A 27,537-nucleotide genomic window follows, 5' to 3' on the forward strand; every position below is an offset into this window, starting at 1 on the left:
TGCATTTGTCTCTAACTATCAGGAACGTTAACTTTTATAAGTGGAAAAGTGTTAGTGTTCGTCCTCCAGCTTCACTGTTTGTTATGCTAACATAGCTGTGTCGCTAGCGATCACGTAGCACATGATTATATACCAGCTAGCCCAACTTCAGTAACCCTACAAACGTCACTGCTGTTTAGTTTCCTGTCTTCATTTATGTTGGAAGTGATAGCAGAGCTGTACGTTTGAATTTTTTCAGAAATCTCTCAGTCAGAACATGCAATATCATGCTTGGGTAACTAGCGAAACTAGCGAGCTAACTTCCGCTAGCTTCCTGCTAACTTCTAACTCTGTTAAATGTAATAAATTTAGTTTTCATGGATGCCTGGAAGTTAAACTTCATAGTTACACCTGGTAAAGCAGCAATGCTGATCGTTTTATTAAAGATGAAAGAATTTAGACAGTTTTTAACTCTCAGTGATGCTGCAGTGTTCGTTTGACCTGAAGCATACGGAGTTTAGGACCCAGATTACTCCCAGATTTAAGAGCATCTTAGTCCGACAAATACGACAATAATGACGGCCGCTTGCATCTTCTGCAAAAAAATGTGCTTTGTCATGTATCTGACGGACAAACACCAAACCAGTTCCACATCACTGAAGTTGCACCATTTTTACAAACCAATTCTGGTTTCAGTCAACAATTGGCCATGTGCGTATGAAAACAAAGGCACTGGGCATGCGCGTTTTACTCTTATTCTATCGCGATATTTCATTTTCCTATCGTTGCCTAACATTATACCGGTATTATCGTGAACGGTATAATATGGCCCAGCCCTACTGGCATTGCAGAATGAATGATTTGTGAGGTATTTTTATTAGAAACTTGCAATATACACTCTGAAGACTCGCCTTAACTTGTTAAATAAAGGTAAAATATTTCCCCCTTCTTAATACTACTACACTTGGTATATTTTAGGTCAAGTACTTAAGGAAATGTCAAAATATCACAATTTTCCTGTGATAACAGCCTCTGAAGTAAAGCAAGCGACTCAAACGGCCAGAGTTCCTTTTTGCTAAATCTTCCATGTCCCACCCACTTTCCTAGCGATCACTTTCTTCTCAGAGGATAAGCTATGGAATCGGATTGGCATAAGTAGCTTGTGTTTATTTTCCCAATGGTATTTTAATGACCTCCCACCAAATAATATAAAAAGTCCTACAAGCCAAAGTGGTCTAGTGGAGCTTGACTGTGCTTGATAGCCTTCCTCCAGTTTTGATATGGAGGAGAGATGGTGAGGGAAAAGGGGTGATTGGGGGGAAAAAAATAAAAGAGGTGGTGTCGAGGGGGCTTTTCTCCCCTTTTCTGATGCTAATGAAAGGAGGAATGGTTTTCCAGCTTTTAGCTTGCAGAGTGTGTCTCCCCTGCAGCATGCTCCGCTGCCTGGACATTGTGGGAGGACAAAACTCCAGGCCCGGGATCCAATAACGTGAAATTTCAGCAGAGAAGCGGCCATTGTGTAGAGTGAGGCAGGCCAGGGAGGGGCTGGGCTGGAGGGGGAGACGGAGTGGAAAGGGAGGGCGACTTGGAGAGCACCCAGGGCTCAGGCCACATCCTTTCTCTCTCTCTCCCCTCGTCTCTTGCTTTCGTCTTCATTCTTCTCCTTCCCTTCTTCTCCCCCCTCCTGTCTTTCTTTCATGATCCCCCCCCACCCAAAAAAAAATATCCCCAATCCTCCTGCTCTCTTCTCTACCACTCCCCTTTGGGGTGGGAGGCCCAAAGCTGAGACAGGAGCAAAGCATGATGGCATGCTGGAGTCCAGCGAGCCATGGGCCAGAGGAGCAGACAAACGGCCACTTTGTCCACTTAGGAAATGGTTGTCCCAAGATCCCCCTTCTCCACCACACTGGAGCAGCCGGCCTCGAGGCCCAGGCCTGCCCGCCTGCCTGCACTGCACATGCTCCCCTGTTCTGTTCTGTTCTGTTCTGTTCTCTTCTCTTCTCTTCTCTTCTCTGTGAGCAAGTGATATCTGTAATTTTGTACACAATGTATAAAGTATGTAAATAGCCATTTATCATGAGTGACATAGTTTTAACTCTGAGACATAGCAGATGAATAAAAAGTGCAATTATCGATATTCTAGTTCTCACAGCAAGTAGGAATCCAAGAGAGACATTTACTTGTTTTGGTCCAGACAGTTACAGTACTTGCTCTATTCTCTAATGGAGAGTAGGACGGCCAATCTGCCTGATTTGGTCTTTTGCATTGTCACATACAACTCAGCCAGATCGTGTCTAGAAAAGTTCAGAGGTGTATGCGGATGTGTGAAAACAGCTTTAGTTATTCCTTTATGTAGTAACAAAATACACTCACATTTACATATTCATGCACTAAAAAATAGGGCTGGACTGTATATCAACTCCTTTGCTCCTGACCGACTGATTCATTTTTAGTTGTTCAAATAGCCGACTAGTCTAAAAGTAAGAAAATAGTCAAAATTAAGGAAAATCAAAATATTTTGTGCATATTTGAAACTGTTAATTGTATTCTTCAGTAATCAAATCATTTTTCAAATGCCACTGCAGCGCTTGTCACGCGGACAGAAGTGGCTATCAGATTGTGATCATTAACAGTGTTAACACAAGTAGCCCTCTTCCTCACAAGCTAATGTCCACATGTCTGTGTTGTATGTGGTTCTTGCTTAATCTTGGTGTTTACATTCTGTTTTACTCTGACACAGTTGTTCATCTTCTACATCTGCAGAACTCTGTTGGTTTATGTGGCTATCTTCCGTCTTTGCTACACCTTGCTTGTGTAGGCCTTCCTGTCAAGTAGAAAGAGGTGTGCAGTTGTCTTCTTTCAAATAGTAGCAAGTGGTGCTGTAACTTTTCAAACAGCTAGCTGCTATTGTACGTTAATAAATATGAATAAGTAGTTTTGCACTATTAGTATTTCAGGTACTAGCTAGCAGGAGCAGCAACATTTCATTGTCTAGTCTACTAGTTATGCACATCCCTAGCAAACTGATTGGAGAAGATGTGGAAAAAGACTGTTTACATAGCCTTTTTTTTTTTAATGTATTTTTTTTTTATTTATTTGTTTATTTATTTTTTTAAATCCTTCCCCTTTAGCTAAGTCTGTGCTATAGTATTTGGATCTCTTGAGTCTGTGCAGCCCCATCCACATTCCTATCTCACTCACTCTCACTCGAAAGATCTCCTTATTTTTTCCAGTTTTATTTATTTTTTTGTGATTTGTTTAGCATGCTTTTTGAAAAACCCTTGGCTGGCTAGTTTCAAAGAAGAGAGTTTCTAGTGCTGCGTCTCTCTATCTACTAGGTTCTGTGAGCAACAGGAGCACATTCATTGACTTCACTGTAGCAACATGCAAGCTAACTTAAGTTGCTGTTTCATGCTTATTATGCTTATAAACATGGAAAAAGCTACCACTAAAAATAATGCAAAATGTGATACAATTACATAACTGTATTGTCATTCAGCCAAAAAAAGGGTCTTTTTGTTGTTTTTGTATTGCCCATCTATTGTCGAATTACAAACACAGTACACATATGTATTTGAATACATTTTGTGTGCAGTGTTGTTACAGTACTGAAACTACAGTTTGCGTCAAGTGGAAGCTAAGTTATAATTTTAGACCTTCTGTGTGTTCTTTTCGCAAATGAGGTTTGATACAGTGAGATACTCGATTATGGCTTCCTCTTTATGTGTTGGTTGTGGGCTGTTTATTGTCACCTTGGTCTCCAGCAATCATGCTCATCACCCCCACCAGCAGTCCTCTGTTACACTCTCACCCCTCCCTCCTTTTTTTCCTCTCCTGCTTCGGTCGGAAATGAAGTCAGTCATCCAGCAGAACAACTTGGAATAATTCAGAATTGGGGGGCTCTTTTCTTTTGCCCCCTCCCCTGCAGGCCCAGGCCAGCTGATCTGCTTCCGCTCTCAATTGTGTGTCCAGTCGACTGTGTGCTCTCAGCAAGGGGCGTGGGGCTACTCTGAACTTTGTACGTGTGTGCACCTGCATATACGCATTATGTGTTGCAGCAAGTTGCAGTGACATTTGTTTTGGGGCTAGTGTTCCTCTTAAGAATGAGAGGGGTTGAAAGAATGAACAGAAACTGCTGTGAAAAACTGATCTAAAACTTGTTGGCTGAGTTTTGCTTTTTCTTTTTTTTTTCTTTTCTTTTTTCTTTTTTTTTTTTCTTGGTCTCCAGGATGTAGGTGTGTCTATTTGATTATAAATGTTAAGTAAGTGCAGTAATAACAATACTTCTTGTTCAGGAGTCTCTCTTGGGTGACATGGGTGTTTTAGACCAGATGCATAAATGCATGTATGCAGTTCAGTTAACTTCCTTTCTGAGCCTTGCCCCCCTCCCTGTGAGTGTCATGGTTGCTGGCATGTGTGTGATGGTAGGTCTGAAGGGTCAGGCCCTGGTCATTGTGCCCTGGTCATGGCTGAGCGACACCACCGCCTGCCTTCTGTTCACCCCAGGGACCCCTTCCTGACTGACAGTCCCTTCTGCACCCATCACCCATATCCTTTATTGGGGGCTGTAGAGAGGTATAACACCAGCAGCATATTCTTCTTACTGGCTGCTCAGAAGTACATTGTGTGTCTGTGTGTGTGGCATGGGTTCTCATGCACAAATTTAGTGACACTGCTGTTAAACTAAGGTTAAGCCAGAAAAGGGTGTTTGTAGCAGATTGCAAAGAGGAAATTAGTTGTGTTTGCGTTTTGTCACCCTGCATCCTCCCACGGCCAGTTACTGTCTAATAAGCCTGGGGTGGGCGTTAGGAACAGAACTGACAAGTGGTGTGTGTGAGTGTATATGCATATTTTATTCAAATATATCTAAATACACTTTTTTTTTTTTGGCTTGGTTGAATCATCAGGTGAGGGGAAAAAAATCACAAATTCACAAAGTAATATTCATAAACTTGACAAAATAATATTTAAAAATATCTTTGGAAATTAGATAACTTCAGTAAAACCTAAAAATCTTCCTGACATCAAGCTTTGCACCTTGATCTTGAATTATCAGGCCCCATGTTATCTTAAAGACCTCATAATACCATATCTCCCCCAATAGAGCACTTTGTTCACCGATAGCTGGCTTGCTAGGGTATTTTAAAAGTAGACTGGGAGATTCCAAGCCTTTCAGGCCTTTCTTCTGTGGAAGGAGCTCCCAGTTTGGATTCGAGAGACAGACATGTAGTTGTCTAATTTTAAGATTGGGCTTTAAAGTTTTCATTTTGATAAAGCATATAGTTAGGGCAAGATCAGGTGACCCTGTATCCTCCCTTAGTTTTTCTGCAGCAGACCTAGGCGGTGCTTCTTCATGCTCACCATTTTCACTCGCTGTGTGTTTATACACTGTCCATCCATCCATCCATTCGCTTCCGCTTATCCTTTTCAGGGTCGCGGGGGGCGCTGGAGCCTATCCCAGCTGTCATAGGGCGAGAGGCAGGGTACACCCTGGACAGGTCGCCAGTCTGTCGCAGGGCTAACAACCATTCACACTCACATTCACTCGCACATTCACACCTAGTGGCAATTTGGATTATCCAATTAACCTATCCCCACAAGTGTATGTTTATACACTGCTCTTCATTTAATCTTCCCTCAACCCCAACTGGTCGTAGCAGATGGCTGCCCCTTTTTGAACCTGGTTCTCCTGAAGGTTTCTTCCTGTTAAAAGGGAGTTTTCCCTTTCCACTGTCGCCAAGTGCTTGCTCATTGGGGATTTGTTTTGATTGTTGGGGTTTTCTCTGTATTATTGTAGAGCATTTACTTTACAATAAAAAGCACCTTGAGGTGACTGCTGTTGTGATTTAGTGCTATATAAATAAAATAAAATTGACGTCAGATACAGACAGAATGTGCTTAATTTAATATCACAGAAGAATTTGATATAACTTTTTCAATTTGATGGAGAGATTGTTTGTTTGAGTAGTAATTGAAAGGTCTATATTTGAAAAGCTAAGGATATAAAGGGCATTTGATAGATTATAACGTTAACAGGGCTAGAAATTAACACCTGCCAGATGCTGGTACATTTTCCTTTTGGCAAGTGAATATCAGGAAGCCATTGACCACACTGGCTAGTAAATGTTTGTACCACAATAGCAGTTTAAGTTAAAGTGCTTTGAGCCTGTTTAGGTTTAAAGCCTGTTCTGCTGCTTGTGGTCTACACCATGTGTTTGGAGTCTAACATGTCCGCACAAAGTTATTATTTTATTTATTTTTTCATTTTTGTTTTTACCCACCAGTATTCTGCAAAGTGAACCTCATTTTTCGTCTGATTGACTTTGACTGTGACATGTTTGTCCAAACAGAGAAGGAAGACAAATCCTTAGATTTGAAGCAGTAGTAGAAGACTCAGCTCGGCTCACACTGATGATGACGACCAACAATTATTGATTGCAGATGTCTCATCCCCTCATGCACTATGAGCTGTTGTAGAACCATAAAAGTGTAAAAGGAAGACAACTAATATTTGGCAGCTAATTCTGTTGTTTTTCTGCTAGTCAGAAATTTCTTTCTTTGGTTTTCTTTTTTATTTCTGATGGCAGACAGGCACTTATCTACACAACCAGCAGATTTAGAACACGCATGTTTTTGATCACCTCTTGAATGTATGCTCTTTATATAGCATTTATTTCTTTAAAGCCATTACCCCACTCTCAAATCACTTTCTGTATTTGTCTCTTGTTTTGAGTTTCTCTTATTTGACATACTCATCACTCTTTTGAGGAAACTTTGGTCAATTATTACATGGTGGCAGGTCAAAGCTTTCACATGAAGAAAAAGATGGCTTCAGATTTAATGCTCACTGGCTCTTAGATTAATTACTAACCAATATCCTGAACACTGAGATTTGCCAAGGGTGGGGAAGGAATGAGACCAAAGGTTGGCCTCATTGAGTTAGCCAAGAGGGAAGCCAGGATGATGCTATTCCTCTTTTAGAACAAGAGCTAAATGTTAACTGTTTTCATATTACATGTTCTTCATAGTGACATTTCTCTGCCTCTGTCAATGCTTGAGATTTGGCCGCTGATTGAAAAGACATTCTTTGCAAATGTTTCAGACTCTGATGTCATCTTTATTGGTTAACCCGGACGTTGGCCAGAGAGCAATGTGTCACAGGGAGACATCCGGCAGTTATATACTTCAGTTCTTTGACTATTTCTGGCTGCGCTCTGATCTTTCCAAGTCTTTAATATGTTACCAGTAGTTTGTGCAAAACGCTGCCCTCAACACCCCCTGACCTTTGTCATTTCCGGTGGCCCAGTGCTGTGTTATCTAATCACGGAACATCTGTCTCCAAGTGAGAGGACAGAAAAAGACATGGAATGAGAGGCGAGCAGATTTAAAGTTACATTATGTAATTGGGATAGTAATCTCTTATTACTTTATTACTGATACATTGGCACAAAATAGCAATTTGTTCTTGTGAGTTGTGTTTCTGATTTGAATTTCTTGTTAATTTAGAGTTTGTGACTTATTGATATTTCAAAGAAGATGATTTTTTTTTTTTTTTTAGGTACTTTTCAACCATCTGCTTCATGTTAATTCTCTATAAATTATCTGAAACTTCTATAATACAGTAAATGATCAACACCATGTTTTATTTCTGCTTCATTTAAAAAAAAAAACAAAAAAAAAAACTAAACTTTTTATTAGTGTGTTTGCCTTCTGTTACATACACAGTGTTAATTATCTTAAACGGCTATCTCATAATAGTCATTTAAAGGAAAGCGGATGATGTTGTTTGGAAACCAGGTCATGTGCTGTCTAGTTTAAAACCACCTGTTTCAAGAGAAAGGTTGGGAATCAGCTGTGGCCAGACTTAACTTGGCCACACGGTCAGTCACCCTCTGCCTGGGGTTAAACACACACACTGGGCGCTTCAGACAGTCTGTTGTTTTGCTGTGTACTAAAACCAAAAACGTATCTTTAATGCAAAATTTAATCTCTTATGTTCAGTTTTTTCGAGTAAGTAAATGGCAAATAAAGCAAAAGACAGACATTGGCCCAGAATTTCCTAATTGCCCCATCCCTAGTTTAAATTGTAATTTTCTCACGTTATCATTTGTGTATGTTCTCTTTGCTCAACATTTTGTTTGTGCTGCACTTAAACTGTATTACTGGTCAAGGCTGAGGCTGTGTAGTTCTGCTTTTGTAATAAAGGAGATTTAAGCAAAGAAAAGAACCCAGGAGACAACTGAAAATATGTTAATGATTCTAGATTATGTTCACTAACACCACTGGGTTTTCCTTCTTCTTTCTCTTCCTCCTTTTTTTCTCCACAGTGACAGTTATGCGCGTGTGAGAGCAGTGGTCATGACTCGGGATGACTCCAGTGGTGGGTGGCTTCCCCTGGGCGGTGGAGGACTTAGCTGTGTCACTGTCTATAAGGTCACCCGGGCGGAGGACACCAACAGCACCCACAGTGGAGGCAGTGGAGGAAGCAGCAGCAACCTTAGCCCCTGTAGCCCTAGTCCTAGTCCCAGTCCAAGCCCTAGTCCCACCGCTGTGGAGTTCCACATCAAAGGCGAAAGGCTCAAAGACAAATTGGTAAGAGAACCTCAAGTTCATAAATGCGATTAGCGTTTTATGCTACATGGCCAGACATCCAAAGTTGTTCTTTTTTTTTTTTTTTCTTCATCTGAATGAGATCACTGCAAACCCTGCTGTTCTGGACTCCACTCAAATGCTTTGTCATTCATACATGTACTCACACAGGAAGTGGTTATTAGGCTTTCCTCCGTGGCACAGGTATCGGAAAATGGGAGCAAACTGCGTATTTCTGTGATGAATCATCAGGAAGAACAGGAAATTATTATTTATTTATTTATTTTTTGCGCCTGTCCTGTTTGGTTCTTTAGCCATCAAAATTGTTGTCTGAAGGCCAACAAAGATACCCAACGGATTTACTTTACCAAGTGGATCATCACGGCCTTGCCGTATTGGTCCATTTGATCGACCTTTGTTGTCCTTGTTATTTATTTATTTTATTTTTAGTTGTTACAGACGGGACCCTCCACTGCTTTGTCATTCATACATGTACTGACACAGGAAGTGGTTGTTAGGCTTTCCTCCATGGCACAGGTATCTGAAAATAGGAGCACACTGCGTGTTTCTGTGATGAATCATCAGGAAAAACAGGAAATTATTAAAGAGAATAGAATGTGAGAGATGGAAATGCACATTCACTCTGCTTTTCTATCAGTACTCAACTACTTGCCCCCCCCCCCATGTTTTTTTTTTTTTTTTTTTTTTTTTAGAATTCTCTTCCTGACTGTGATGTAAAGACTGTTTAAAGTTAATCTGTCCCTTTTTAACCCATAAATACTTCTTTGTACAACACACTCCGTAGTTAGTGTGGTAAAAATAAAAGTAGAATAATTTTTGAAAGTTCTGATAAATATTTCATTTCAGATATATGCAAAAATATTTATTTTTTCCCAATAAAACCATTTACAGTCAAGCTTCTCCTAACAATTACTTTTATATTTTCCTTTGTAGCCAGAAATGCTAGTTTTCTAATAGGGTTGTCAAACAAAAAATCAGATCTTAATTGATACAGTGGAATTAGCTACTCATTTCAACAGTATTGATACCAACAGTGCCGTTTCTGTCTCATGCAACTGACACAACTTCACATAACACCTCCCCTCACTAGTTACTGAACACATGAACATTCATCCAACACTATTGAGAGGTCAGTAAAGCTCCAGTTTCAACATCATGAAGTACTGAACAGTTATCATAAATGTTAACCTGGCTGGTGCGCACGTTACTGTTAGTTGCTTAACTATTAGCTATTATCCGATAGCCACACACCCTGCCTCACTGGGCATAAACTAGTATACTCTCAGTGCCGCTCCCAGGCTCGGATAAATGGGAGGGTTGCATCAGAAAGCACACGCTGTGGAAATAAGGTACATTTATCGGATAGCCACATCGGTTAAGTTATCATTAAAGTTGTGGCTAGCAGCTGGAGCTAATAATAAAACTATAACGTTAATGTTGGCGCAGGCAAACATTAGTTCTGCCTGTTTGTAATGTTATAGTATACAGAGTTGGATTAATAGGGTAGTACAATTACTTGTGTCTAAAAAGTATTCTCTTAAAGTCCCAGATTGAAGCTAAGAAAGTTGACCAGCAACAGTGGCACCCTACCTTAGCCACAGGATTCGTTTAACAATGAATATATGAAGCTGTGTCAGCAGGCATTGCCTAAGATGTTCACAGGAAATCGCTAGACCTGCATTCTACATGTATTGTCAGATTCTTCTTCTTTTTTTTTATTTTTTTATTTTTTTTACCTGACCCGTTTGGTTCTTTAGCCGTCAGAATTGTTGTCTGAAGGCCATCAAAAATACACAACGGATTTGCGTTACCAAGTGGATCATCATGGCCTTGCCGTATTGGTCCATTTGATCGACCTTTGTTGTTATTATTTAGTTATTTTATTTTTAGTTGGTATTGTCGGCTTCTTCGTAATGAAAGTAACAATGAGGCCCTAATATCAAGTGCTGTGTTGTGGCTTTAATCTGTTTGGCTTATGGAGTAGTTGCTGTAAAGCTCCTGAGACTCATTCTGTGCTGTAGATGTAAAACAGACCCAGTAGATGCACTGGGATAATCCTTGGTCTGTGGTAATCGGGAGTGTAAATCTATTTGTCTGTCAAATGCCAGATGACAAAAGGCGGCCACCATGATGCACAGAATCTGGTGCTTTCTGGCAGATGGTTATTAGAGCCTTCTTACAGCACTGTGCCTAAATGACCTTTTTTTTTCTTTCTTTTTTTTTTTCTTTCACTGAACACATTTTATGTATGTTTCGTATTTACAGTCCTTGTGTTTTGTGCGTTGGTAACCCAGGATGTGTGTGGCACAGAAAAAGGGTGTGATGGGAACAGCATTGCTCAGACAGGGTATAGACATGGTTCAGAGACCCCGACAACTGTTCTGGGATGTGGTAAAACACCCCTATCACCACCAGAATCCCCAGCCACCACAACAAACACCCAGACATATGTAGGTCTGTCAGGATACCACCCAGTGCCAGGGTGTTGGCATCAACCACTTTGCCACCGGCAGTGTGAGGGCATCAGAAGCAGCGTCCAAGAAGAAAACAGTGCCCCCCCCCCCCCCCCCCCAAAAAAAGGACATAAGAATATGAACTGTGTAATTATGTTGTATGAGTGACGTTTAGACTTAGTGATGAATATCACTAAGGCTCCTTGGTTTGGGTTATGTCTAACATACAAAATAGGACAGTGGTCTGCAAGGTTTTAGATGTATTTTTATTTAGACTTTTTTTTTTTTTTTGAAGGATACAATTTGGGTGTTTTAATCCAACCAGAAATAGACACAAAGGGAAAAAAAGGCAGTGACATCACCGATCCCTGATAGAAACCTGTGAGGAAAATGAATCATAAATGCAGCTATTTTGAAATAAAAAAGACAAGGTTTTTTTTTGTTTTTTTTTTCCTGAGGTGACTGGAGATGTGGGGGGGTGGGATTTAGAGGAATTCGGGAAGCCGAATGTAGTCAAAGAGCAGGAAATGGAGGTGGAGCCAGATAGATGGGAGACGGAAGAGGAGAGGTGGAGGGGGATCTGTCTATAAGCGCAGTGATGCGGCACAGAGTGTACTGGTGATGACTCAGCTGGCTCTCCATATAGCTACCAATCACTCTCCTCCTTGGCCCCCCACCTCCCCTCCGTCTCTCGTTCTCGTTCTCGCTGCTATTCGGTGACTCTCTTAAAACTACAGCTCTAATTGGTTGATGATTACTTACCATGCTGGCTCTCGGATTATGACAAATATCCAGTTAAGCTCTTTCACTCCACCTTGCTTCCTGTCATTCATAGTTTGCAACTCCCTGCAGATTGGTACAGCCGTGCATTCCAGGCTTACTCTAAATGGCATTGCCTTGGAGGCAAGGCCCTATTTGACTGTTTTTTGTTTTGTTTGTTTGTTTGTTTGTTATTTAAATAATTGTTAACACTTTGTTTGTTTTGACTTACCAGTAACATTTATAGCTTTAAGTCTTGGAGGGGGTGAGGGTGTGCTGGGTTATTTCACTATGAATCAATGCACCCTGTTGCATTATTCTTTACAATTTTTGTCTTAAAATAATAGCAAGGTTGGAATCATCATTCTGAAAGAAGCCTGATTTCTTGCATTCATGTGAGCATAGTCTCCATCTGTTCCTCTTTTCTTCTCTTACACACTGTCTTGACTGCTCTCTGTCTGTCTCTCTCTCTCTCTGACACTCTCCTCCATTAACATCACTTGCCTCTGTTCCCTTTCTGTCTCTTTTTCTGTCAGCAAGGCTCCTCCTCCTCTCTTTTCTCTAAGCACAATATGGAATGCGGTGTTAAGTATCAACCTTCCATGCAACTGTGATACTTCCTTCTCAGTCGGCCTTGCTGTGCGCTCACCTTACCTGCTCCGGCTCCATTCAGTCTCGCCTCCACAATCGCCCCCAGAGGCACAGCGGACCCCTCCTCCCTTCCCCTGTCCTTGTCACCCCAGCAGCCTCTCACATCCATCCTTCCCTTCTTCTGTGCACTCATCCAGTAGCTCTAGGGTAGTCACGCAGGCTTAACCCTCGCTGCCTCCTTTTCTTGTTAGAGACATGTATGAAACAATGATATGGAGACAGACGCTTGAATTATGTGCAGCACACTTGCAAAGCGACTCACACAGACAGAATGAAATTCAGACCTGAGCACCCCCCCTCTGACACACATACACACATATCATCAACCTCTTGTACAGCTGCCACGTATTAGCCTCTTGAAGTGTGCATGTTGACTGTTGTCCAGATCCACGGGGAACGGTGCCATCTGCTTTCAGCAATCGAGTACTTTGTTTGTGACCGTTATCCTCCGACAAGACATTTGAACCGCAAAGATGCACAGCGTAGCACTTGGGTCATTGAGCTTTTCATCGCACCAGCTCCTGCGCTCACGCATGCTCTCACGCAGATCGCGGTGCGCACAGTCACACATTCACACCCCATTAAGCCACCTCTCGTGCGCGTCAGTAAAAACCTCAAAGACTTTAATGGCCGTCTCTCATTTCATTTAATCTGCCTAGAGGAAGACCGGGAGGCGGCCCAGTAGCCCTGATTAATAATAGGCTTTGGAAACGCAGCCTCTCTCTGCCATACACTTGGGCTCCCTGGCTCCAAAACACCTCCACACACTCCAACTCTCAGGCCACCACTGCTCTTCAAGTTTAACTTTAAACCCCACTATTTAGAATGTGTTTTACAAATTATCTAAGAAGTATGTTGAGTATTGGATTTGGGGGGATTTTCTTTTTTTCTTCTATTTTTGATTTTAGAAGCTCTGGAACTGCCCATATGTGTAGTTCAAATGGCAGAAATCTTCTATGTCTTTTCGTTATATTCCTGTTGTGTTGGAATAATTGAATTTGACACATTACAACAGCTTATGGGGTTGGATTAAACCACACAGGTCAAATTCTGTATCCAGCTATATTAAAACATCTCAAAGAGCACCAGCATGCCTTGGTTCACTTTCAAACTCTTCTGTTTGTTTCTTTTCAGGTGGTACTGGAGTGTGTGCTGCAGAAAGACCTAGTATACAACAAGGTCAACCCCATCTTCCACCACTGGAGGATCAACGACAAGAAGTTTGGACTGACCTTTCAGAGCCCTGCTGATGCTCGTGCTTTTGACCGGGGAATACGGAGGGCCATTGAGGACATTAACCAGGGTGTGTTTTGCCTTTTTGTCTGCATGCGTGTGTGTGTTTGTTTTCTTTTTGCTAGTTTAGAACAGGTCAAACCAGATAACAAAGCCAATAGAAAGCCAACAGAATGCACCTTAACTTAACAGTCCATCAGCCAGCATTGGCTATTGTTTCCATATCAAGAAATCAAGGCAGCCCACAGATTTTTTCCCCTCTACTACCCTCACCACCTTTCAAACTCTTACTCGATCGACAAAACATCACATTTGTTTAGAATTCCCACCTAGAGTTTGCACTGTGTGTCTTATCAACCATTCAGTACATGTAAAAGTTGGATGTAGATGGATGTATGCACATGAATGTGGTGTGTATTCTACTGGTGTGCATTCACAGCCTGCATTCCTGCTTGTTTATCTTGGCTTGTAAAGGCTGACCTAGCATCTGTTCTAGAAGAGATGTGTGCCGTTGATTACCTTTGATGACTCCTCCGCCAATGCTACCTGCTCTCTCACCCAAGCTTGAACCCTCCTGTGTTATCTTATCAAGCCCAGCTGCCCAGATAAGCTTGCCACATCCGTAGAGACTGGCAATGCAATGCTTTGCTCAGACAGTGGGTGATAGAGGGCAGGAGAGGGTTGGTGGGAAAGACAAGAAACTCATAGAATGGATCGCAACCTGAGATATGGGCTGAGCTTCACTCAGAAGAAACTTGACCAGACTGGGCTTTTGTCCTTCTCTGTCTTGGCAAGATAGTTTGAGGACTGGCTAGACTAGTCTAACAAAATTTTGTATTTGGACTGAATGTGGCATTTATATATTTTAAAGCTAAGATAGGTATTTACTTTATGCGTGGAACTGAGTGGGCAGGTTTAGGTCCTAATAAGCATTATTTTTCAGCACAGTGCCAGAGGTTGCAAAGTCATCCAATTAGTAGAATTGCCAACTCAGCAATCTGCTATCCAGCCCTGTGTTATACAAGATGCTGGTCGACCGGCTGGCTGGCTGGCTGAGGAGCTGTAATATCCTTTACACTCTAGACCCAGGAATCATGGGGAGCATAGAGGAGGTACAGCGGAACATTTGTAAAGGTTTATCGCCACTGAGCATCAGTTGCTTCTTGCCCACAGCCGTTTATCTGAGATTTGAACTTCCTGGGCACAAGTCCACACCATCTAGGTAAAAAGTAGTCATGTAGAACTTGCTTTGCAAGCTGCTTTTCCTGTAAATTTCACATGAAGATAACGAACCGGCAATAATAGCGTACTTCATTATCACAGGGTCATCTTCTAGGATGATTAGTGTCTCTTTTAAACAAACCAAAATTCGCTCCCAGTTTCTTAAATGTCTTCTATTTTGGTACGCTAAAATGATGTGTGGAAACCTGAGGGGTTTTGTTTTGAATGGGGTGTTGGCATTTGAAGATGTGAGCTGGGAAGCTGTTATGGTCTTTTGTCACAGTTTGACAACAAAATATCAGTAACATATCTGATATTCATGATTTGAGGCCGTTTCAGTACTGTTCACATAATCAGATGGCAAAGAGGCATGGATATCTCATGTAGCAGGGCCCGGGTGATTGTGAAGATTCTCATTCAGAGACTGTATAGTCTTGGTGTGCTAATAAATGCTTCGGCTTCTTCCTGTGAATGTCAGCTACAGCAGGTGATGGTGGGGTTTCATTCCCTTGCCTTTCTCTCTCTCTCTCTCCCCCCTCCCACCCCTGCTGTCCTCTCCTCCCTCCGTTCTCCTCTCTCTCCTGGCATCTTCTGTATTCTGCCAGTGTTGTGTAATGCCTCTCCTCAGTTCTTCTGTATTCCAGTTGCATCGTTCTGCTGCTGGACTGCTGCGTGAATGTGTGTGGGGGAGAGAAGAGGCAGGAAGGGTGTGTGTGTGCGTGTGTGTGTGTGCGTGTGTGTGTGCGCACGCGTATCTGCGTGCACGCACACGTGTGTATCAGTCTTGCAGTCCTCTGTTGCCATGGCAACGTCAGGCACATGGCTCAGGCAGCTTTGTGGCCCAGCGCTGCCAGAGTTGGGCTGCAGGAGGCCTCTTTCTCTCAGTAGTGGAGAAATGCATACACACACACACACACACACACACCTTTCTCCATGTGACTCAGCGACAGACAGACAGACTGATGGACAGACTGTGTCTAACACAAGCTCAGTGAATTCTTCTGTCCTCTCTGTGACAGAGATCACATTACTGTGTTTTTCTGCATTCTCTCTCTGAATGCAGACAGGAAGATTGATGCCTCAGTGCTTTAAATAAAGCCTCAGCCTCAGCCTAAATAAGTGAACCAAAGTTGAAAAAGAACCTATTTTTCCCCCTTGGGTGCAAATATATTCACCACCCCCCCCTCCCCACATTCAGATAGTTTTGTTCTTGCTTTCTACAGCATTGCCAAACTGAAATGTCCTTAAACATTGATTCTTTTTTTTAATTTATTTTTTTCAATGTATAAGCTGGTGCTTTCATCAGTGGTTTTTATGTGTTAATTTAAGCTGACTGAAACCACAATAATTTGATTGGCTGTACCTGTGCACTGATATTTTTTAGTAAATGGCTGCATTTTATGTTAATTCTGACCATATGCTTGGAAGTGCATAGGTATAACTCATCGTTCTGAACTCAGCTTTTAGATTTTATACTTCTGATGATATTACCTGGTGAATATTATCAAATTATTAACTTTAAATGTGATTTAACAGTTCTTTATACAACGTTATGCACATATTAACTCAGATTTACTTCAATTATTGTTCTGTAAGAGTAAATGTCTGCTGTCTGTAAAGCAACACACACCTGCACGAATGAGTGGTTAACTGGTGGCATCTTTTAGTTGTGTAATGCTTTATTTTTGGTTATTTTTCTTGGATTTGGTTACATTAACAGCCATATATTACACATACTAAAAATGTAGGTTTATTCCAAGAAAAGTTTTTATCTTATGTCACAAAACGGTGGTGTTGCATTCTGCTTGTTGTGATCTGACAAACCTCAAGACTTCACTGGACTACGTGCAGGGAAATTGGCAGACTTTATTCAATTACACCTTCACCAAGCTTTAAAAAAAAATATTCAGACTGCATACATTAAACAAGTTATTTCACATTGTTGACATAAGCACCATTAAAATGTTTTCTTTTTAAAAGTGATGTTTGTGACAATAGTGTTCAGCAAAACACTATGAAAATATAAGTAGTGTACGTGTCTTTCTTAAGATTGACTTCTCCTGTAGATTGTGTAATGTGTGCAGTGATGAAAAACGTTAGCTCTTTCCTGCACCTTGGTAACTGAGGTGTTTGGGGTGCGAAAATGGCACGTGGGTTTTTAGCCGAGGTCACGGTTACATTATTCTCTGCATGCTTATTTTATTAACTTCTGTGAACCCCACTAACACAAAGCAGCTTTCATTTCCCCATTAGGCCACAGGCAGAAGAAAGCAGAAGTCTTGAACTATTCCGGCCCGACAAGAGTCAGCGTGGTAACTTTAAACCATGCTTAGGGGGGAACAGTTTGAGAAACAAACAAACAAATAGAAATATTTTGTTGGTAGAAGGAAGTTGCTGAAAGATTCAGACTGACGCAGGTTGTCGCCTGGGTTCTTTGAATTTTTACCCTCTAGTCTTCCCTTGCTTTTGTCAATCAAATTTAGCTATGAGAGTTTTGTGTTGTATACTTTGCCTCTTTGAGCTGTTGTTGAGTTCTCGTACCTTTCTCTCTTTCAGGTTGTCGACCGTTTGGGGAGGGCGATAATCCAGAGGATGGACTACCGGTGAGTGACATTAAGGTTTAGTAAAGAAAACCTGTGTTGCTATGACTGAAAAGAGTGAAGTTCTCTCTGCTTTGTCACCGACTCTGAAATGACATGATCCACATGTTTGGTTGGGGTCTGATCTGTCCCAGCCAGGTGCTGACACCTGCCTTTGTTGTCTCACAGTTGTTCTTAGAGATTTACAGATGTTTAACCAGTGTCAGCCAGACCCTGAGGTGAAGCTGGGTGTTGGCCAGCAAATGTGGTGTACTCTAACTCTGCAGCTGTCAGTCTTGTCGAGATTGAAGATGATATATTATCACCTGGAGGATTCATCTTTACTAGTCAAATAAGGCTTTAGGATGTTGATGTTGTCTTAGCTGAAAAAACAAGGTACTTTAAGGTGCTCAGTAGATAGTTGTGAACTCGCGTTTAGCCTGTTTAAGCTAATCTCTCCATGATGCTGACGTCAGGGTCGCATCTCGTAAGACTCTTTATTCTTCCTTTGCGTGAAGATAGGACTCTGACTTTAGCTAACTAAATTTGGGACCAACTAAACCTGTACACAATAACTGCATGCACCATGTATTGTACCAACAACAACACTCAGTGCCTTTGCACAGCGGTTGACTGTCACCATGTGTGTTTAAGAATGTCACGTTCTCTTTAGCAGAGAAAGGCAGCAGGTGTATAGTTCAAGGCAACACACCCTTGGTAATTTGTTTTAGATATCTGTCCTTTTACAGGAAAGCCAGCCACCCACCTGTTCTGCTTCTGATTGCAAATTTGATAAAGGCACATTAGTAGGAAGGGCAGCTCTTGTAGGACACATTTAGTGACAGTATAGAAGCCTCTGACACTGTTAAGCAATCCAATGCGCCAGTGCTGTAAAGAAACCCTACACATAATAATGATTAACTGTTGTGCAACACTGAGGTGTGTTGATTCACCTCTGATCATTTCCTCCACTCTGCACACTGTATATGGAATAGACAGAACCACGTTTGTGGTCTCTTGTTGACTTCATGCTGGACCTCATGTGAATTAAATTTTTAGCTATGAACCTCCCAGAGGCTTATACTTACCTCTGATCTGCTCTGTACTTGCCCATCTGCATGATGCAGACTAGAAGAGCAGTGATGGAGAAGAAAGTGGTGTTCCAGTTCTTGTGGCAAAGTTCCTCTTTAAGGAATCAGCCTGAACATACAGGAAATCCAATGGCACCGCTGTTGCTAGGCAGCGGGGGGGAAGGAGGGGTAAGGGGTGCAGCCAGAGAGGGGTAGAAAGGGGGTGTTCAGCAAGCCACCGAGGGTGTCACCATGGTGATTTGGCATCCAAATGTTGCGGTCAGAGACCTGGGCTACAGAAAAAGAGAAGTGAACCAGAGGCTGCGGCCAGAGAAGCAGCAAATACCACCACACAGCAAAGTGTTAGCCGAGCTGTGTGGCTCCAAGCTCCATCACGAAGTCACGTCAGTGTCTGTGCAGATAAATGATGACTTTCAAAAAAAAAAGTACAGAAGCTTTGCTGCATGTCACCCCCTCCCAACCTTTCTGTGGCTCCCTCCATCTGCCATGTGTGGGTGTGTAAAAGGCAAAATGCAAAAAAAGCATAAAAGAAAGAAAGAAATTGTTATGACCACTAGAGGTGGGAAATGGATAGTAATTTCATTCACTTCACACAGAGTCATGAAATAATCACTCTAGTAAGTCAGATTAGTTGCTGTATTTGGAGCGTGTGCACTTTCTGCTAATATTTGGCACCAGAATGTTAATAATTGTATCACAAGAGGAAGCGGTGTGATGATGCATCAAGATTTCAAAATGTTGTCCCACCCCTGGTTGACCACACGTGTAGTTTTTATTAGTGGTAGGTCTTTTTAGAAGCAGTAGCAGCTCTCTATGGATTTGCTGTGACCTTGTGCCAAAAACAGATGCCAGAGGTTACCATGAAGCCTTGTTTTTGTTCCTTGATTAAATGGCTCTAAAAATCGACGGGTATCAAAATTTGCTGGAATTCATCCTAGCCTTGCATTGTTACAAAGATTTGTGTGCGTCGTGTATGTGCACGCACACACGCGTGAACTGTCAGTGTTCGTGCGCTGAAGATGGTCTTCTCCACCCACATCCTGCCCACTGAGGCTGAGCACCCACATGTATGCCCTTCACAAGCTTACCACATTCTTCCTCTCACTCAAAAAACACACACACACACACACACACTGAACATGCAACATATTTCACCCATAGAGAAAAGTGGTTGCACAACACCCTACTCAGCTGTGATGACCCACTGCCAGGAATTATGCTGTACTGCTACAGTCCTTCCGCTAGTACTAAGTAAAATATGTATGTGAGGGTTTTTTGTTTTTTTTCTTTTCTCGAATACCACAGGAAAACATCCACATCTAATTTAGAACTGGCAGGAAGTTTTCTCTTATCTGTTTTGTACACATGGGTTTTGTTGGCCAGTGAGTTTCACAGCCTCATTCTGACCGATGATGTCGTTTTCTATGAGACATCTCTAAGCTGTGAAGAAAAGTAATTTAAAGTAGCCATTTGACATTTTATGAAATATGCCTTTTATTCTCTTTTGCTGTGAATTTGACAAAAATCTACAAAAATGTATTTGTAGATTGATGTAACTCAGCAGGCCAGAAGTTGGTTACATACATCTCACCTCATTCTTACAAATAAAGACTCACTTCCGAAAACAGCCAACCACTCCTTTAGGACACATCAGGAGTGGGCTTTTTTAAAATGTTACATTTTTTTATTTTAAGCTGGCAGGACCCAGAGATGAGCACCCATCAGGCTTCTTTCTAGCCTGTGAGAAACAAGCTCATAGAGAAGTAAAGCATGTATTCATGTTTGCATTCAAATATCCAGGCACGCACACAAAACGTTCCTTTGCTTTGTTGAAGTGTGTGTCGTAAGCTTTTAGTATGTGGGCCAGCCTTCCCTGTCCTCAACCCCTGTGCCTTTGAGGGCGGAAGTGCATGGATCCCTGATGTTGGTGTGGAGCCAGGTTGCCCGTGGCTCCGCACCACCTACAACGCCCTCTCTGCATTCCTCCCCCTTCTCGTCTCCTCCCTCAAACAGCCACATCTCTAGGGTCAGATCAGCTCCAGATTGGCCCCCACGCATGCCTTTGAATAGTGGGGGCTTGGGCTAGCACTTTAAAAGGAAGCCCAAGTCTGTTTCCCATTTGCCCCGCCGCCCCTCGCTCCTTTCTCTCTTTCTCTCACATACACATACAGCTGTCATCTGGCTTTTTAAGTTCTCTGCTGCATTTCTCCAGCTGGAGCTGGTTTATGACATTCCCTCGGCAGACTCTTTGGCCTCTCGCTCCCTCTCCCCCCCCTCTCTCTCGCTCTAGCTCTCTCAGACGCGCACACACAAATACAACACAATCTCATTTTTTCCTGCTCTGTTCTTTCTCTTCCCTCTGCCTCCAATGTCTCCTGTTCCTCACATTCCCCTGCAGACGCTGTCGATGTGTGTTGCACCACTTGGTATGTTTGGAGGCAATGAAGGAACAAAGTCACACACACGCACACAGACCATGTGTTAGCAGTCTGTGGGGTGGGTGGGGTAGGGGGCTAGTGGAGGAAAGGGGGGGGGGGGGGGGGGGGTCAAAGGAAGCATCTCTTAGCAACCACAGGACAGTAATTACTGTAGCAGCAGCTGGGAGCAAACCAGATTTCCGCTGTGCGTTAAAGCACTGGCGTGGGCTACTTTACACACGGCACTGACTAACTACAGCCAGCACCACCTCCACACACAGAAAAGAGAGAGGGAGAGAAGGTGGGAGAAGGAGAAGAGAGGAGGACTAACCCTGCTTTGATGAGGTCGAGATGTGTGTGGGGGGGGAAAAGAGGGTCAGCTAGCCAGTGCATACGAGGCTCGAATACGGTCCGATCGAACTCGAAGACGCCTCGGCATGCATCCATCTGTGTTTGTGTATTTTCGGTTGCGACACGCAGAGAGAAAGAACCTTCAGTTTAGCGGGGTCACTTTGAGACATCACAGGAGCGTTTAGAAATAGGCAGGCACGTCCGTGAATGTGAAGTTTAGCCTCGTTTTGAGGGCGACCGGTACACAGTTCTGCTTATTTTCCCGTATCTCGCGTGAACGTTTGAATAAGCTGGAAGTTGTGAACATAGTTGCACTGAAATCAAGCTCCACAAAATATCACAAGGCTCTTAACATAATAACTATCCTCCCCCAACTCTCATCACCTCTGCATGCATGAATCATGAAAATCACTGCTGCTTTTGATTTTTGTTGCCATGAGTACTTAAAGTATGAGGCTATTGCTGTTGGAGGCTCCTTTTTTAAATATAATTTCTGTAGATGTGTAAAAATATTTTTCCTGCATTTGATGTCCTCTGTGTCATTCACAAGATGTTATTTATAGGCCGATTGATGTCAACAGTGAGCTTTCTTCTTGTAATTGTTGGAAGGAATTAATTGTTCGCTTTCACGTTGCAGCGCATGGTTTCCAACATCTCTCTTTTTTTCGGCATTGTCAAGAGCCTTTTTAGGCCAGTGTTTGTAGATTTTTGCATCAGCTAAAATGTTTGTGGGAACACATGCAAGGCTGATGGGAACTCTGAGTTCTTAACAGAAGGGTCTTGAGTCATCTACACAGCTCAGTCATTTGGACAAGCGTGGGTGCAGGATGCCCCCTGGTGGTTAAAGTGGAACACACACACACACACACACACACACACACACACACACACACACACACACACACACAAACGACAGCCTACACACACTGAGTCAAAGCTGTTGTAATCATGAAAACTGAACTGATTGACCATTAGAGCTTTTAACAGTGAAGCAGTATCGTGAAAAGTGAGAATGGCTTTTTTCAGGGGGGATTAACAAAAAAAAATTGATAATTTGCAGATTTTTTTGGTAAGCAGAGTGACTAAAAATAATTACAAAAGTTGTTATTGCATCATCAGAGTGTTAATTCACTAGATTTTCTTTGTGACGTGTTACTAAGGAAGAAATTTGAACATGTTTTAAGTTTCATCCTGTTTCGCATACTTACCTGATTCTGTATACCTGTAGGTGTGTGATGAGCCTCCTTCCATCTGTACCCCGATGAAAGAGCCCTTCTCTCCTCTGAACAATGTCGTCTCCACCGAGCCATTCAGGGGCTGCTACGTTCGCGCCCAGCCCTTTGACGAGTTCCCCTCCAGCAACAGGCGCTACCTGCCTCCACAGGTTTGCCTTTGCCTTACTGGCTTATATCAATATATAATTCTTTAAATTAAGGTACTTTTTATGTAGTATTTTCCACAAAGTGTTGATTTCTAGTCTTTCTAGCAATCTGACTTATTCCTCTTTTGATTTTCTTCTTTAAGTCAACTCGCCGTGTCAGTTTTCGCATGGATGAAGAAGAGATCGTCCGCATCAACCCACGCAAAGACGTGCTCATCCGTGGCTACGAGGACTACCGTCACCCTGTCATGTGGAAACCTGAACCTGACCGTGAGGACCTGGATTTCCCCACTGCATTTCACAAACTGGACAGTAAGAAGTGCGAGTACCTCTTCCCCGATGGCCCCGGTGGAGACTCCCACTCAGGCCCCGGAATGGGTATAGGAACAGGTATAGGGCTTGGGCTGGGCAAGGACACGGCCATCAAGACTCAGCCGTCGCCCCTCATGAAGTCCAAAAAGAGCAGACGGCGGCGAGAGGACGGCGAGCGTTCACGGTGCATCTACTGTCGGGAGATGTTCAACCACGAAGACAACTGGCGGGGGCAGTGCCAGGATGCCCCCGACCCAATTAAACAGTGCATCTACAAAGTCAGCTGTATGCTATGCGCCGAGAGCATGCTGTATCACTGCATGTCTGACTCAGAGGGTGACTTCTCAGACCCCTGTTCATGTGACACTTCTGACGAGCAGTTCTGTCTGCGCTGGTTGGCCCTGGTGGCGCTCTCGTTTATCGCACCCTGCATGTGCTGCTACCTGCCTCTGCGCGCGTGCCACCACTGTGGCGAGGCCTGCCGCTGCTGTGGGGGCAAGCACAAGGCCGCGGGGTGACCCGACACCGGACACTGGGACGCCATCAAAGCTAGCAAACAAAGGAAGTGGATAAAAGCGGAAAATTATAAGCTGGCATCCTTTTTTCATTCCCCTCTCAGACGGGGTGATATGTTGTTGATCCCCACTTTGAGGGCTTTTGGAGATTTCAGTTTGTGTTTGTCGCCGACAAGCAGCAGCGGAGGACAAAACCATATGCTTTGTGGGGGGTAGGGGGGCTCTGAGCATCAAGCTAAGCTCAGGAGCTTAAGCTGAGGAGAAGAAGAGGAGGAGGAGAAGTCACGATTAATAGACTTGGAGATGTTACTACACACATCTGCACATGCAAACACACACCTCTCTCACATTCACACTCATAAGCCAGGCCACAAATATCAGACTTCTAGTACAAGTTATGTGTAACTTCATGAAGGAAAATTGTCTTTTGTACAGAGAGCGACGACTTCACGACAAAAAAAAGAAAAAGAAATCAAAACTATTCTGCGCTGAGGAAAAACCGTACTTGCTGTTTGGGTATGCTAAAAGGGATATGTTTTTGCTTGTTTGTGAATTTGCAGTTAGGTAACAGTGGCCTTTCCTTCATGGCTTAAGCATTCGCTGACAATGTAATTATTAGACAGAGAAAAGTGCACTATAAAATGATATTCCCCCCGAGTAAAGGTAATCCTCTGAAATTCTTGTGGTATATTAACCACCGTGTTCTATTGTAATTTTAATGCTTGAGAGTAGTTGCTGTGGTGGATGTCTGGCCATTTGATTTCCTTCTTTCCTTTCCATCACTTTTTTTAAGCAGAGTAACAGATTGATTTTGAAGGTCCACCTTGGCACAGCTTGCACAGTTCATTTAAAAGACGTTAAAATGACTAACTCGCCTTCCTGAGGTGATTTAGATCGTTTGATTGCATTCCAAAATAAAGGGATCGATTCTACGATTAGAAGGGAAAAATATGGTAACAACTTCACTACATTAAACACCCCCTCCCCCCCATATATTTTTAGTTCCTCATAAGAAAATTGCATTTTAGAACCATATAAATAAACCAACACACAACAGTTTCATTTACTTCAGTGAATCTCAGTTATAGTCCAGTTATTTACTGCTGTAGTGAAATTGGTGGGGTTTTTTGTTTGTTGTTATTTTCTTTTCTTATTTTCCTGCTCATTTTTACAATTAGTTCCTAATCGAGTGTTAAAATGTTGCTCAACCAGCAAGTTTTGTTTTGGTGAGGTAAGGGGTTACAGTGCTCCTTGGTTAAAATGACATGGCACTTAAATTAGACTATTCTTTGACTGATAAAACTCCAGATTTTGGAATTAGCCTGTTCAAATATTAAGTTAAAATCCTGTTTTTGTTTTGTTTTGTTTTTTTAGTGGGTTAAAAATAAAAGAGACAAAACCAAAAAAACAACCCTCTTTTTAAAGCACTGCTCTCCAAGCTTTGGTTGCAGCACCCTCTTAAATTCCCTTGTTTGACCTCTGAATCTTTCTGTTTTTCCCCTTCAAATGTTGTGCAAATGTGGTTATTACATTGTTCCTTGAAAGTTAGTCCACTCCTTCCATGAATGAATGAATGAACGAACGAGTGAAGGAATGAATGCATTGTTTTGGGAACGCTGAGCATCTCAGCTATTAAACCCTGAGATGTTCTGTGTGTGTGTGCATAGGTCTGCATACGCAGAGGTGGTTTTATGTTACGTAACGTCACCAGTGACTACGTGATTCAGGCTTTGACTCATAACAGTACTGACCACCATCCTGCTTTTGGAAGCCCTGGCTTCAGAGTAAACAAAGTAATGAAATGCACTCATCGGCTTTCTTGCCAAGTTAGATTGAGAAGAGTGACGCTCGTTCTGTTAATATGAAGACCGAAAGCAGGTGGAAGCAGCTAACCGATATCTCTAAATTGCATGAATCCCTTTTCCCTTTAAATTAAAAAAAAAAAAAGTAATCAAAAAGCGCATTTTTAAAAAAATGAATTACATATGGATGCACGGATGTTTAAAAATAAATTGGCCAACGCCAGCATGATATTTTTCCACATTTTAATGTGTTTTTTGTTGTTATTTATTTCCGTCTTTGTCCAGGGAAACAAAGAAATCTTCACCCTAAATAAGACTGTTAAAAATCTTCTTCATCACATTGGGGTTTTTTTTGTTTTGTTTTTAATACTCACAAGAAGAAGAAAAAAAGGCGGCGTGGAGACCAGGGATTATGGAATGTCAGTGAAATTCGGAGTCTTGTAGTGATGACAGATGGAATAACAGTTAGCGGTGCAAAATGGCTAGAAGCAACAATTTGAAACAACTACCAATGGGATGGCAAGGGATACTGCTGACTGACAAAAGATGGGGCAGGAAATAAGGTTTCCTATGCAACCAGTGTCTGAAAAGTCTGCTAGCAGCTGTCCGCTGCAAAGCGAGAGGTGGCAAGCGAAAATCACTTTATATATGGACAGGGCTATAGCCAAAATTAATGACCAGAAATATTGTCCAATTGGATTTCCTGGTAGGCCAATATCGGTTGACGAGGGCAGCATGTCGACATCTGTAGTCCACTGCACAAACATGGTATGACCTGTAAATTGGTAACCTCAGGAGATGGATTATGTTTGCCTCCGTTTCAGTCTTAACTACACTTCATATTTTGTAAACAGATGTGAATGATGATAATCTTCTGGTCTAACTCTTGGCAAGAAAGACACTATCCTGCACTCCTCACCCAAATGTCCAAATTTAAAACCCTTTGGGAAACAGTATCTACATGGACTGTTTGGCAGTCTGACCCAACAGAATATTCAAAATTGAACTTTGAATAAAAGTCACTACAAGAACAGCTTAGTTTGGACATCTGGCTGCAATAACCCAAATGCTCCCTAACTGCAAAGTGTAATCCACCTCAGTGGGGTTTTTTTTAAAATAGCAAATTTGGTACAACATCCAAATGCTGTTATTATCAGATATGCATGTTTTCCCACCTCCTGTCACTCAAAAAAGGAAAAAAAAAAAAGAAAAAAAAAAAAGAAGAGAGAAACCACACCTCACTTAGTAGTACAAGAGAACAATTTATCTTCCAGATTCCTCCCTAACCAATGCTCCCTTTACTTTCTATGCAAACCTTCGAATGTGGGGAAACGCATTGACCTCTTGGCGGACTGAGTCAGTGACTAGACAGGACATTTTAAATACTATATATAGGTAGACGACAAACCCCTGGTACCAAACTCCAAACACCTGTAAATATGTAACACTATATTTAAGTACTGATAATAATCCCAGTTTTTTGTTTTTTCGTTTCTTCTTTTTTTTGTCTTTGAAATTTTAAAGATAGAGTTGTATTTATCGTTGCTGTCAGCATATACCGTAGCTTGAAATGACAGCATTTGTACATAGGTCACCTTTTAGTATTATTTCACATTGAAAAGTAGAGGGCGTTTGTGATGGAAATGACTATTGAGTTTCTAATAGAGTTCCTCTCTAGTTTTGTATGGTGGAAGGAAGGATAGTGCTAACACGGTACAGTAGTGGCAGTCCACTTGTTTTTTAAGTTTGAGATATATATATATATATATATATATATATATATATATAAAAAATTTAAAAAAAAAAAAAACACATACGTATAAAGCTGCTAGATACAATCACTAATTTTATTGTGTTGACAGAGAAAATCAGCTATGAACGACTGTTAAACCTTAATTCTCCAACAGCATATAACGACAACGGTCAGTTTTGCAATGTTTGATTGCTCTGTGTGATGAAGTGGACACTTGTGCATGTGTGTGGGTGCGAGAGTGTTACTATATTGTGCCCACGGCTGTGTGTTTGTATGTGTGTGCGTGCTAGATTCCAGGTAGGTTGGCGGTGTGCATGTGCGTTGGTGTGTGTGTAACCAAATGTTTGGTTGGTTGTCTTTTTCTCCCATTGTAATCTGATTACCCTGCATTATTGCAAGCTGAACCAAGGTTTGATGAACCTGATTAAAA

At 42.1% G+C, this 27,537-nt stretch overlaps 1 protein-coding gene across 1 annotated transcript in view; it reads left to right on the forward strand.

Annotated features, from left to right (window-relative positions):
* Positions 1-27,076, forward strand: part of spred1 (sprouty related EVH1 domain containing 1) — a 38,350-nt gene extending 11,274 nt beyond the window's left edge. The window contains exons 2-6 of the mRNA XM_085342892.1: positions 8,307-8,571; positions 13,587-13,755; positions 17,463-17,509; positions 22,573-22,728; positions 22,869-27,076. Of these exons, the coding sequence (XP_085199018.1) occupies positions 8,307-8,571; positions 13,587-13,755; positions 17,463-17,509; positions 22,573-22,728; positions 22,869-23,555 (1,324 nt within the window). The 3' untranslated portion in view covers positions 23,556-27,076. The remainder of the gene's footprint in view (positions 1-8,306; positions 8,572-13,586; positions 13,756-17,462; positions 17,510-22,572; positions 22,729-22,868) is intronic.
* Positions 27,077-27,537: the final 461 nt, after the last annotated feature.

The sequence above is a fragment of the Diplotaxodon limnothrissa genome, linkage group LG19 (genome assembly GCF_057381915.1).
Source record: "Diplotaxodon limnothrissa isolate DT_005_m linkage group LG19, D_limnothrissa_male_GT1.1, whole genome shotgun sequence".
Taxonomy (NCBI): Eukaryota; Metazoa; Chordata; class Actinopteri; order Cichliformes; family Cichlidae; genus Diplotaxodon; species Diplotaxodon limnothrissa.